Source organism: Lampetra planeri, chromosome 65, assembly GCF_965212315.1.
Source record: "Lampetra planeri chromosome 65, kcLamPlan1.2.h2, whole genome shotgun sequence".
Lineage (NCBI taxonomy): Eukaryota > Metazoa > Chordata > Hyperoartia > Petromyzontiformes > Petromyzontidae > Lampetra > Lampetra planeri.
Genome location: NC_136171.1, coordinates 909,309 through 923,602, shown reverse-complemented (window position 1 = coordinate 923,602; position 14,294 = coordinate 909,309). Strand labels below are relative to the sequence as shown.

Sequence of the window (14,294 nt, the reverse complement as noted above, 5' to 3'; positions counted from 1 at the left end):
TGTGGCGCTGTAAAAGACACGAACACCAATGTCTCAGTGTTTACGTGAGCAGGACATTGGTTTGTCTCGTCTACCCTCTAAACCTGCTGAATGTGGATACCATCCACCTCATAGCTGTACCCATATCACGTCTCCATAGCTGTGCCCGTATCCCAGAGATGTGCCCATAGCTGTTGCCCACACGAGTGTGGACAAGGCGGGCTGCGTGTTGCATTGCCGAGCGGCGCGCGCGTGGCGCTTAACGGACGCGTCGCGCCTCGTTTTTTGTTGTTGAAGCCTGCGAGTTATGTCGTCGGATGCGCGCACAGAATTTGCCTCCCCATCTCTTCCCCTCCCCTACCCCCAGTGCCGGATTAAACTCGTGTGGGGCCTGCTATAAAGGGGCCCTACATTGAAAAAAACATAAATATTAAAACACAAATTTTTAACTTGCATAGTAAAGTAATTGTATTTTTTCATTTGCTATACAGCCAGATAATACGAAAAATCGCTAACCATAAACACCCAGTCGTTCATAAAAATTGAAGGCAGTATAGTACTATAGTAACAGAGCAGGTGCAGAATCTCTGAACCGGAATAGATAGCTTGAAAGCGTTTAGTGTGGGGCCCTTGAAAGTGCGGTGCCCGTAGCTACAACACGTGTAGCTACTACACGTGTTGTAGCTACTTTAGGTACGAGGATAATCCGGCGCAGGCCCCCCTCCCCGTCTCTTCCCCTCCCCTACCCCCCGGTGCACTCTGCCCCGCTCGCTGCTCGCCCACCGGCCACGGGGCAGCAACAACGACAGACGGCGCCACTGTCCACGCTCGCCCATTCTCCACGCCGCCCATTCAGCGGTCGTCGCTTTCATTTGCGAGCCGCTGCCGCTGCTGCGCCACAGCGCTCGGAATGCGCGCGCGTCAAATGGGGCCCTGAGAAATTGTGGCAGACTCCAACCCCCCCATCCCCCCATCCACCTCCACGTTCATGTTTCCCCGCCCGCGCCTGCTGACAGACCTGGCTGGGCGCGCCCGCTACCGCCACGGAGCACAAAGCACGCGGGCGAGGAGGGGAGTGGATGGTGGAGAGAAGATTGGTGAGGGTGGTGGTGGAGAGATGATTGGTGAGGGTGGTGGTGGTGGTGGAGAGATGAGTGGTGAGGGTGGTTGTGGTGGGGAGATGATTGGTGGTGGTGGTGGTGGTGGAGAGATGAGTGGTGAGGATGGTGATGGTGGGGAGATGATTGGTGGTGGTGGTGGTGGTGGAGAGATGATTAGTGAGGGTGGTGGTGGTGGTGGGGAGCTGAGTGGTGAGGGTGGTGGTGGTGGTGGTGCTGGAGAGATGATTGGTGGTGGTGGAGAGATGATTGGTGAGGGTGGTGGTGGTGGAGAGATGATTGGTGAGGGTGGTGGTGGTGGTGGGGATATGATTGGTGAGGGTGGTGGTGGTGGTGGAGATGATTGGTGCTGGTGGTGGTGGTGGTGGGGAGATGATTGGTGAGGGTGGTGGTGGTGGTGGGGAGATGATTGGTGAGGGTGGTGGTGGTGGTGGAGAGATGATTGGTGAGGGTGGTGGTGGTGGTGGTGGTGGGGAGATGATTGGTGAGGATGGTGGTGGTGGGGAGATGATTGGTGGTGGTGGTGGTGGTGGAGAGATGATTGGTGAGGGTGGTGGTGGTGGGGAGATGATTGGTGAGGATGGTGGTGGTGGGGAGATGATTGGTGGTGGTGGTGGTGGTGGGGAGATTATTGGTGAGGGTGGTGGTGGTGGTGGTGGTGGAGAGATGATTGGTGAGGGTGGTGGGGAGATGATTGGTGAGGGTGGTGGTGGTGGTGGAGAGACGCGTTCCTGAAAGGTGCTAACGACGACTATCGAAACGACGTTAATCGAAGATTGACAGGTGAGGTGATGGAGACGAAGGCTGAGAGGCGACGGAAGCGAGAAGGGACGGACGATCCCAAGGTACCACCAGACCATTCTGAGCTCCTGGAAGCATCACGAGGCCTCCTCATTCACCCTCTGGCATAACTCCCTATACACCCCAGCAGGTTTAGAACACCTGAGTGTGAAACTGAGGAATAAAGAAGGGGAGTTCACCCAGATCTGGGCCCCCTCGTGAATGCCACTCCAGCGACCTTGAGTTTTACTTGACTGACCTTGAAATGACACTGACTCCCCCCCCATCTTTCCCCCTTCCTTCCACCGAAGAAAAGTGATCTGACACACCACGTACCGCAGAACGCTATACGGTCCTACACGTCCGCATTGGTTGTCTGTCTGAGCCGCCTATCCCACTACGCACCACACTCCCCTGTCGCCGAAGTTGTACACCCCCCCCCCCCCCAACGATCAATACAAAAATAAATAGGATGACCGGGATTTTTTGAAGTAAAATTCTGACACAACCGAGGTTATGCTAAATTGGCTCCTCCACATAACGTCCGCCAACTTATTGACAGCACGGTAATTAAAACCCAGTCCTGTAGTTAGGCATTCAGGAGTAATATTCGATTCTTCCCTGGCGTTTGAGGCACAAACTGGAACGTAAATGTGTCCCTTGTCCAGATTCGGAACATTGCTCGCGTGCGCCGTTGTCTTTCTGTTGCTGAGGCTGAGAAGCTGATGCACAACGAACGTCCTCTTCTCTACACTCGACTACTTTGCATGAGAGTCGTAGGTGGCTAAGAGATATTAACTACCTCGCCTGGTATACAGAAGGTCGTGGGTTGCGATCCCGACATTGACGCCTGTTTACGTGGAGTTTGCATGTTCTCCCCGTGGTCGCGTGGATGTTTCTCCGGGTCCTCCCGTTTTTGTCATCCACATTTAGAAACAAGCGGTTCGAGTATTTTGCTGCTAGACATTTGCACGTGGTAAGCCAATTGGTTGGGCTATCATTTGTGGCCAGGTCGCTTCTGAAAAAGAGCTACAGAGCTCAGTGGGCCTTACCTGGTAAAATAAAAAATAGTTTCCATATTTGTTCTAGTTTGCTTGCCGGTGCACGAGCGGTGGGTGGCCAGCACCACGCCTGGCCACCTTTGTCTTCCATGTCACGGTGCTCATTTGTATTTATATATGTTGAACTTCATTCGCACCGTAAATAGCCAACCGTGCTACTCGAAGGTGCGGGAGGAGGACAACAAACGAACACACAAAAGGCAGTTCTACCTAAATGAGTTTTCGATATAGATGATTTCAAAGTGCTCCAGTGACTTCCAAATATTGGAAGAGCGTTCCAGAAATCCGCAGAAGCGCATCTGAAAGCGTGCGATGCGATGACTGTCTTTGTTCGAGTATATGTTGAACCACGGCGGTTGTGCCAGGCCATGTGCACTTTAAGGCTACGTGAAATGCGCCACGCAGTGGTGGCGCAGTGGAGCCCTGGCGGCGGCATTGCTCGGGGTGGCGCTGGGTGCCGGCTCCCCCGGCCTTTTCCGCTTGTCACCGAACCGCAACAATGGCACCGAGTTCCTCGTGACCGCCGGTTCGCCCCTGTCCACCCCCCCCCCCCCCGCGGGTCATGAAATCCGTAGGAGCCGTTGCCTCCAGGTGCCGCAAATCGCCGGGCATTGATGCGGAGTTGGCCTGCCGCGGTAGACATGCACCGCTCGCCCAGTGACAAGCTGGGCGAGCGGTGGTGCCCCCCAACTCACCTGCCCCCAAGCGGGCGAGTGAGTGGCGGCAACCCATGTCTCTTCCTCGGCACCCGTGAGAAAGCCATGGGAATGTGTAATTTTTATCGCCCACACTTCGTTGCTCGTTTTGAGCGGGGATACGCTTTTGATGATTCGTTTTGCGTGTTTTTCCTGTTTCGAGTCGTTTATTTCAATGGGAGTTGTCCAAACATCTCAATGTAGGACTACAGAGCTTGGGCAAGTGTTGGTAGTACCGCTTCTGGCTGTTTTTTGCGGAACTTGTCTGTGGTTTCTATTTCCTCTGAATCATTCACCTTTCCCTCCTCCCTCTCTCTCTAAGAATGAACGAAATCTGCGCACGTTACGAATGTAGCATAAAATTTTGACTTACAACTTTCGTGACTGCAGGAATTTATAATATTTAGTTTTTTCGGTAAAGTCACGTAGATAAAAAAAAAAACCTCACGACGTTTCGATCGCAACATAAGCGGTCGTCATCAGGCGGAGAGAAAAGGGGGGCAAGCCTCCGACTGCAACTGTTTATAAAGGCTTAAAAATGTGCACAGCCCAAGTGTCAGAAACACACTTGGGCTGCGCACATTTCCACAGCTTTGGCGCGTTCATTCATGCGGCTCCGCGGCTCTTGTCCCCCACTCCTTCTGACACTTGGGCTTGCCCCCTTTTCTCTCCGCCTAATGACGACCGCTTGTCTTGCGATCAAAACGTCGTGAGTTTTTTTGTTTTTTTATCTAAAAAAATTTCATTTCCTTTTCTTTTTTTATCTACGTGACTTTACCGAAATAACCAAAGAATATGAATGTAGCATTGTTTTATTTGGCAATAATGATAATCTAAACCAAACTTTTTTTTTTACCAGGTAAGGCCTACTGAGCTAGAAATCTCTTTTTTCAGAAGCGACCTGGTCGCAAATGATAGCTCAACGAAGTGGCTTATCATCACGTGGAAATTTACAGCAGCCAAATACTCTAAATATATGCTGATTCTAAATGTGGAGGGAAAACCCGGAAGACCCAGAGAAAAAGTCATGCCACCACGGGGAGAGAGACACGCAAACTCCAAATATACAGCAAGCATCAGGGTCGGGATCGAACCCACGCCCTGCTGTGTGCCAGGCGAGATAGCTAATATATTGTCACCGCGGCACCCTGTACGATAGCCGCTGTCCTCGGTCACTAAGCTCACATCGTGGGTCAATTTGAATATTAATCAGAATCAGAATATTTAGACTGTGCGTCTATAAGTTGAACTTTATTCGCACCGTACGTAGCCCAACCACGCTCATCCGAGGTGCGAGCCAACTGTGCCAATCAGAGGTGCGAATAATCAGACTGGAGGGAATCCGATGAGCTGTGAAGCTCTTTTTCACAGACCTCCAGTAGCTTCTGCCGGCACACATCCTCCAGTCTGCCTCAAGCGGCTTCCGTTTCCTCCTCGTTGAGTCGTTGAGCCCCGCGTCATGTCTCGAACCCAATAAGGAGAACGTCGCCGTTCCATCGCAGCTCCACTGGTCTGGAATTCACTCCCTCCATAGGCTCACATGGAGACCCATAGCCTCACATGGAGACCCATAGACTCTCATGGAGACCCATAGACTCACATGGAGACCCATAGACTCACATGGAGATCCATAGACTCACATGGAGACCCATAGACTCACATGAAGATCCATAGCCTCACATGGAGATCCATAGACTCACATGGAGATCCATAGACTCACATGGAGACCCATAGACTCACATGGAGACCCATAGACTCACATGAAGATCCATAGCCTCACATGGAGATCCATAGACTCACATGGAGACCCATAGACTCACATGGAGATCCATAGACTCCCATGGACACCCATAGACTCACATAGAGACCCACAGACTCACATGGAGATCCATAGACTCACATGGAGATCCATAGACTCACATGGAGATCCATATACTCACATGGAGATCCATAGCCTCACATGGAGATCCATAGACGCACATGGAGAACCATAGACTCACATGGAGATCCATAGACGCACATAGAGACCTATATATTCACACAGAGAAGCATAGACTCACACACAAAAGCATAGACTCACATAGAGACCAACAGACTCACATAGAGACCCACAGACTCACATAGAGACAAATAGACTCCCATGGACACCCATAGACTCACATGGAGATCCATAGACGGACATGGAGACCCACAGACTCACATAAAGACCCATAGCCTCACATGGAGACCCATCGACTAACATGGAAACCCATAGACTCACATGGAGACCCATAGACTCACATAAAGACCCATAGACTCACATGGAGACCCATTGACTCACATGGAAACACATAGACTCACATGGAGATCCATAGACGCACATAGAGACCTATATATTCACACAGAGAAGCATAGACTCACACACAAAAGCATAGACTCACATAGAGACCCACAGACTCACATAGAGACCCACAGACTCACATAGAGACCAATAGACTCCCATGGACACCCATAGACTCACATAGAGACCCATAGACTCACATAGAGACCCACAGACTCACATAGAGACCAATAGACTCCCATGAACACCCATAGACTCACATAGAGACACATAGACTCACATAGAGATCCATAGACTCCCATGGACACCCATAGACTCAAATAGAGACCCAAAGACTCACATAGAGACCCATATACTCCCATGGACACCCATAGACTCAAATAGAGACCCACAGACTCACATGGAGATCCATAGACTCACATGGAGACCCATAGCCTCACATGGAGATCCATAGACTCCCATGGAGATGCATAGACTCACATGGAGACCCATAGACTCACATAGAGACCCACAGACTCACATAGAGACCCACAGACTCACATGGAGATCCACACACTCACATGGAGATCCATAGACTCACATGGAGACCCACAGACACACATGTAGATCCATAGACTCACATGGAGATCCATAGACTCACATGGAGATCCATAGCCTCACATGGAGATCCATAGACGCACATGGAGAACCATAGACTCACATGGAGATCCATAGACGCACATAGAGACCTATATATTCACACAGAGAAGCATAGACTCACACACAAAAGCATAGACTCACATAGAGACCAACAGACTCACATAGAGACCCACAGACTCACATAGAGACCAATAGAATCCCATGGACACCCATAGACTCACATAGAGACCCATAGACTCACATAGAGACCCACAGACTCACATAGAGACCAATAGACTCCCATGAACACCCATAGACTCACATAGAGACCCATAGACTCACATAGAGATCCATAGACTCCCATGGACACCCATAGACTCAAATAGAGACCCATAGACTCACATAGAGACCCATAGACTCCCATGGACACCCATAGACTCAAATAGAGACCAACAGACTCACATGGAGATCCATAGACTCACATGGAGACCCATAGCCTCACATGGAGATCCATAGACTCCCATGGAGATGCATAGACTCACATGGAGACCCATAGACTCACATAGAGACCCACAGACTCACATAGAGACCCACAGACTCACATGGAGATCCACACACTCACATGGAGATCCATAGACTCACATGGAGACCCACAGACACACATGTAGATCCATAGACTCACATGGAGATCCATAGACTCACATGGAGATCCATAGCCTCACATGGAGATCCATAGACGCACATGGGGAACCATAGACTCACATGGAGATCCATAGACGCACATAGAGACCTATATATTCACACAGAGAAGCATAGACTCACACACAAAAGCATAGACTCACATAGAGACCAACAGACTCACATAGAGACCCACAGACTCACATAGAGACCAATAGACTCCCATGGACACCCATAGACTCACATGGAGATCCATAGACGGACATGGAGACCCACAGACTCACATAAAGACCCATAGCCTCACATGGAGACCCATCGACTAACATGGAAACCCATAGACTCACATGGAGACCCATAGACTCACATAAAGACCCATAGACTCACATGGAGACCCATTGACTCACATGGAAACACATAGACTCACATGGAGATCCATAGACGCACATAGAGACCTATATATTCACACAGAGAAGCATAGACTCACACACAAAAGCATAGACTCACATAGAGACCCACAGACTCACATAGAGACCCACAGACTCACATAGAGACCAATAGACTCCCATGGACACCCATAGACTCACATAGAGACCCATAGACTCACATAGAGACCCACAGACTCACATAGAGACCAATAGACTCCCATGAACACCCATTGACTCACATAGAGACCCATAGACTCACATAGAGATCCATAGACTCCCATGGACACCCATAGACTCAAATAGAGACCCACAGACTCACATGGAGATCCATAGACTCACATGGAGACCCATAGCCTCACATGGAGATCCATAGACTCCCATGGAGATGCATAGACTCACATGGAGACCCATAGACTCACATAGAGACCCACAGACTCACATAGAGACCCACAGACTCACATGGAGATCCACACACTCACATGGAGATCCATAGACTCACATGGAGACCCACAGACACACATGTAGATCCATAGACTCACATGGAGACCCATAGCCTCACATGGAGACCCATAGACTCACATAGAGACTCACAGACTCACATGGAGATCCATAGACTCACATGGAGATCCATAGCCTCACATGGAGATCCATAGACTCCCATGGACACCCATAGACTCACATAGAGACCCACAGACTCACATGGAGATCCATAGACTCACATGGAGACCCATAGCCTCACATGGAGATCCATAGACTCACATAGAGACCCACAGACTCACATAGAGACCAATAGACACCCATGTACACCCGTAGACTCACATAGAGACCCACAGACTCACAAAGAGACCCACAGACTCACATAAAGACCCATAGACTCCCTTGGACACCCATAAACTTACATAGAGACCCACAGACTCACATAAAGACCTATAGACTCCCATGGACACCCATAGACTCACATAGAGACCCACAGACTCACATAGAGATCCACAGACTGACACAAAGACCCACAGACTCCCATAAAGACCCACAGACTTCCATGGACACCCATAGACTCACATAGAGACCCAAAGACTCCCATGGACACCCATAGACTCACATAGAGACCCAAAGACTCCCATGGACACCCATAGACTCACATAGAGACCCACAGACTCACATATAGAACCATAGACTCCCATGGACACCCATAGACTCACATAAAGACCCATAGACTCACATAGAGACCCACAGACTCACGTAGAGACCCACAGACTCACATAAAGACCCACAGACTCCCATGGACACCCATAGACTCACATAAAGACCCATAGACTCACATAGAGACCCACAGACTCACGTAAAGACCCATATACTCCCATGGATACCCATAGATTCACATAGAGACCCATAGACTCACATAGAGACCCATAGACTCACATGGAGACCCATAGACTCACATAGAAACCCATAGACTCACATAGAAACCCATCAACTCACATAGAGACCCATAGACTCTGATGGACACCAATAGACTCACATAGAGACCCAAAGACTCACAAAGAGACCCACAGACTCACATAAAGACCCATAGACTCCCATGGACACCCATAGACTCACATAAAGACCCATAGACTCCCATGGACACCCATAGACTCACATAAAGACCCATATACTCCCATGGACACCCATAGACTCACATAGAGACGCACAGACTCACATAAAGACCCATAGACTTACATGGACACCCATAGACTCACATAAAGACCCATAGACTCCCATGGACACCCATAGACTCACATAGAGACCCATAGACTCACATAGAGACCCATATACTCCCATGGACACCCATAGACTCACAAACAGACCCATAAACTCACATAGAGACCCATAGACTCACATAAATACCCATAGACTCACATGGACACCCATAGACTCACATAAAGACCCATATACTCCCATGGACACCCATAGACTCACATAGAGACCCACAGGCTCACATAAAGACCCATAGACTCACATGGACACCCATAGACTCACATAGAGACCCATAGACTCACATAGAGACCCATAGACTCACATGGACACCCATAGACTCACATAGAGACCCATAGACTCACATAGAGACCTGTCGCTGTTCCACTCTCTGATCTCCTGGACTGCACTCCCACTGTTGAATAAGCTGGGCGTGTGACCACGCTGCTCACACTGCGGATTGGCGTAGGGTGTGGGATGGGCAGGGCAGGTCCGTTTCAGTTGTCACTCGCCACTGATGTTAGCCGTGGCCGGGAATCAATCTCATACTGCCATGGTGTGTGGCCGAGTGCGTGAACCGCTCCGGCAGCGGTCCATGTAACTCTCCACACGAGCCTCGTAGCTGCCACTTTCCCTGACTGATGCCAAATCAAATGTTGAATCGTCATCATGATCATCATCAACATCATCATCATTTTTATCATCATAATGATAATCATCATGATCATAATCATCATGATCACCATCATGATCATCATCATCATAATGACGATGGTGATTTCGTACTCAACTTGGTTCAAAAGCATTTCATGTAATTGCTGCTCCAAAGTTGTGGAACCAGCTGGTGTCTTCTCTGGCGATCACCACTCTGCCATCGCTGTACACTTTGAAACAGACGTTTTCATGAACTCGTGCTGCTGCTGCCGCGTCCGTCTTCTATCGAGTCACCCCTGATCTGATAATAAACTTCAGATTCTGATCATGATCATCATGATTATCATGATTATGATGATTATGATCATCGTGATGATAGGGATTGCGCGCGTTTGCCTAAAATAACTTCACTCCTTTCACATGAGGGTCCTACCAAGTTTTCGCAGTAAGAGGGGTAATGTTACTGCTGCTGTTTATGAGGTCACGGAGCTCCACCACCACTACGACCACCGTTGATTGACCATACAAAGTTTTAACTCACCACATGGTTCTCTTTCACACTTGGAGAGAGCGGTTCGGAGGTGCTGGAAACCACAGGCAAGTGGGAAGGCAGCCAGACTCTGTCAACAGTTTCCCAAGCTATTTGGCACTTTTATGCGTGGAGTTTGTATATTCTTTAAGATGTTCTTTGTTCATGTTTTTGTTTGTTGCGGTTGCATCCGAGTCAAGAGCCGCATGGCTCACAGGGCTATACCCAATAAATGGAAACTGAAACTGAAAATACTCATTGCACACACAGTGCTTGCCACAAATGAACCACAATACCTCGATGATCTCGTCAAGGAGCATAAACCATCACGCGAACTCCGCTCATAATCGCAGCAATAGCAGCGGCTTCTGGCTGATCATCGAACAAAGACGGTGACAGCATCGCGTGCTGTCAGATGCGCTTCTGCGGCCGTCTGGAACGCTCTTCCTTCCGATATTAGTAAAGCCACTGGAGCTATGCACTTTTAAACCCTCTAGACTGAAAACTCATTTATTTTTGTGTTTGGGTTGTCATCGTTCCCCCGCACCTCCGATTCGCACGGCTACATACGGTGTTAACGAAGTTCAACGTGCAGGTATCGATTACCTTTATATGCTGATAGAGACGCGGGTGCAGGTGAGTGGCACGGGAAGAAAAGGGGGGGGGGGGGTCACGTGACTAAAGGAGTGGGGGTTCGCTTGCGAGGGGGTAGGGTAAGGGGGTGACCCCCAAGGGGTTAGGGGGTAGGGGGGGACCCCTCGGAGCGCGTTAAGTAGCGCTCCCCGAGGCGCCGCGGCTTCCCTCCACTCGCCGCGTCGCGATGTCTGCTCCGTCTCCCTCGTGGTGGTCCCGCTCCATGGCGTCCCCTCCCATATCGGTGAGGCTGTCGCTCTCCTCTCTCCGCTCTCCTCGCCCCCCCTCTCTCGCTCCTCTCTCCCCTCTCTCACTCCCCTCTCTCCGCTCGCTCACTCTCCCGACTGCGGTTGGTCCGGCTGCTAAAATCGTGGAAATGTTCGACTCCACCCGTAACCGGTAACTGTATGCAATACAAAAAAACGGTTAAATACCGGTTTACCGTAAGAGCAGAAATGTCTGGAGCAATAAGCATAAACTTGTCGAACTTTGTGTCTAAGGACCGAGGGCAGCTATGGAGGCCCCCCGTTCGATTAGAACTCTCACGGCGCAGCAGTTGCGGTGGCTAGGAGATGTTAACTACCTCGCCTGGTATGCATGATATCTTGAGTTCGATCCCGACCCAGACGCCTGCTGTATTATTTGGGGTTTCCGTGTCTCGATCTCTCTCTCCCCCCGTGGTCCTGTGGAATTTTTATCCGGGTCCTCCGGTTGTATTTGACTGCTGTAAGTTTTCACGTGATAAGCCACTTCACGGAGGGATCATTTTTGGCCAGGTCGCTTTTGAAAAAAAGAGCTACATAGCTCAGTTGGCCTTTCTTGGTAAAATAAACATTTGTTTAGTTTGAGAGGACGACTCGGGATCGAACCCACGATCTCCTGCATACCAGGCGAGGTATTTACTATCTCGCCACCTTGGCAACATCTCTCAACTATTCTCACTGCGTGGGCTGGATACGAACACGAGTGAGGGAATGAATGAGCTTGCATTCATATCGCGCTCGCTCGGTACCACATTAACGAAACGTCTCGGAGTGCAAAGTCCCCTTACTATTAGCAGCTGCCCCTGTGCGGCACAAGGTGATTCAGCAACCTGGCACGAGGCATGGCCCGTAGCCCTCCTCTATGCTCAGGAGCTAAATGGCAATGTTGGAGGTCTGCTCGGCACGATAGGGCTTCAGGAGACAGAAGTTGTGTTATTTTGATATTCTTCCGTTGAAGGAGCCCAGACAACTGTGCCTTACTATGTGATCCATAAGTTTCAGTGGCATTGCCACAATCGCACTAATGTGGCTTGTCTCTATGTATCGTTATGTATCCCTACGGGTCTCCATGTATATCTGAGGCTCTGACTCTATGTATCGCTATGTATCTCTACGGGTCTCCGTGTAAATCTGAGCCTTTGTCTCTATGTGTCGCTATGTATCTCCACGGGTCTCCGTGTATATCTGAGGCTCTGACTCTATGTATCGCTATGTATCTCCACGGGTCTCCGTGTATATCTGAGGCTCTGACTCTATGTCTGGGTTTTCTACATGGTCCATATTTTGTGTTCCATGGCCACAGTCGCTCTGCTGTGGTTTTGTGTCTTTATTTTTTGTATTCCATTGTTGAGAGGAGATGTGGGTGCAGCATTCTCTTGTTGGTGTTCTGATGCGTGTTGATGGTCATACTTGGGTCGTGGAGGAGGAATTTCCGAGCCAGGAGGCGGGATGTTCGGCTCTCGAATGAGGAGGTGTGACAACTGTTCTAATTGTTCGTGGTCTATTGTACAAGTTTCGTATAATTGATGGAGCGCGCTGGCCCAATTACATTTTGCAGCTCAGTGGCAGCAATTGTCTAAAGCGGCCTGACCCTGCTGATGAGGCCGAGAAAGTGAAAAACTGACCCAGGGTTTGCTGCTTAATAATAATAGCAATGTAGAATTATAACGCACTGCACAGTGTTCGTGCCAGCCTTCATAAGTCCTCCTCGCTAACAGCACTTGGCCCAACAGTCTGTTTATAGGCGATGCGGGGGGTCTTTGTCATTGCATTACCATCTTCTTACGTGTCAGTTGCATAACTTAAAGTATTCTGTGTTGTGTATTTATCGAGGTATGCGTACAACGCGCACCAATATCTGGCAGAAAGGGGGCCCTTGCCGATATAAACATCTGGAAGTTAATCAGCAGTGGTCCAAGCAAAACCTCACTTTGCTGATGAGACCAGACACTGAATATCGAAACCGGTCCAGAGATTCTCTTGTCGTGAAACAATACCGCTGAAATAATACATGAATTAGTGGAGTTAGGCGTTTGCTTGAACCAATGGTGTGTGAAGTGCCAGATGTTATAGGCAATGACAGGTGTCTCTTTAGCGGAGTCAGGCTTGCTTGAACCAATGCTGCATGAATTGCAAGGAATAGTTTCCACATTGTGTCTAATCAGCAACAGAGGCAGGCTTGCCTGAATCAATGATGGTTAACTGCCACATCGTACAAGCAAGGACTGCTTTCAATATTGTCTCATCAGCAATCAGGTTTTGCCTGAACCAAATGCTGGTAGGTCTGCCAACCTTACAGGCAAATTACCTCTCTCCCTCTCTCTCTCTGCGTGACGGGGTCCCTCCAGTCACACACAAAATTCTAAAGGAAAACACAATTCAATGCAATCATCACTCGCGTCAATCATCACTCGCGTCAATCATCACTCGCGTCAATCATCGCTCGCGTCAATCATCACTCGCGCGGAGGTTGTGGGAAACACTAGATTTACATTCTCCACAACAACGCTCGCGTGCAGGCAGTAGGGTTGCTGAAACCGTTGCCGCCTTTCCGGAACGTTGTCAGTGGAACGTTCGTAATGAACGCGCCAATATGGCATGCACGTGGATGTACACAATCGCACGGCGGCAGGGCCCAAGTTGCCGCTCATTATTTGCCGTCGTTTCTCAGTTGAACCGTAAGACGTTGCAGCCCTGCGGTTGCTCGCTCACTCGTCGCACGGTGGCGAGATGGGAACTACCTCGCCTGGTATACAGGAGGTCGTGGGTTCGATCCCGATCCCGACCCCTAACACCTGCTGTATATT

The 14,294-nt window shown here is 49.6% G+C and overlaps 1 protein-coding gene across 1 annotated transcript in view; it reads left to right on the top strand.

Annotated features, from left to right (window-relative positions):
* The first annotated feature begins 1,888 nt into the window (after nt 1-1,888).
* The window catches only part of ZPLD1 (zona pellucida like domain containing 1), a 106,437-nt gene continuing 94,031 nt past the window's right edge, over nt 1,889-14,294 (top strand). Inside the window, exons 1-2 of the mRNA XM_078619905.1 lie at nt 1,889-1,942; nt 3,344-3,529. Coding sequence (XP_078476031.1) covers nt 1,889-1,942; nt 3,344-3,529 — 240 coding nt within the window. The remainder of the gene's footprint in view (nt 1,943-3,343; nt 3,530-14,294) is intronic.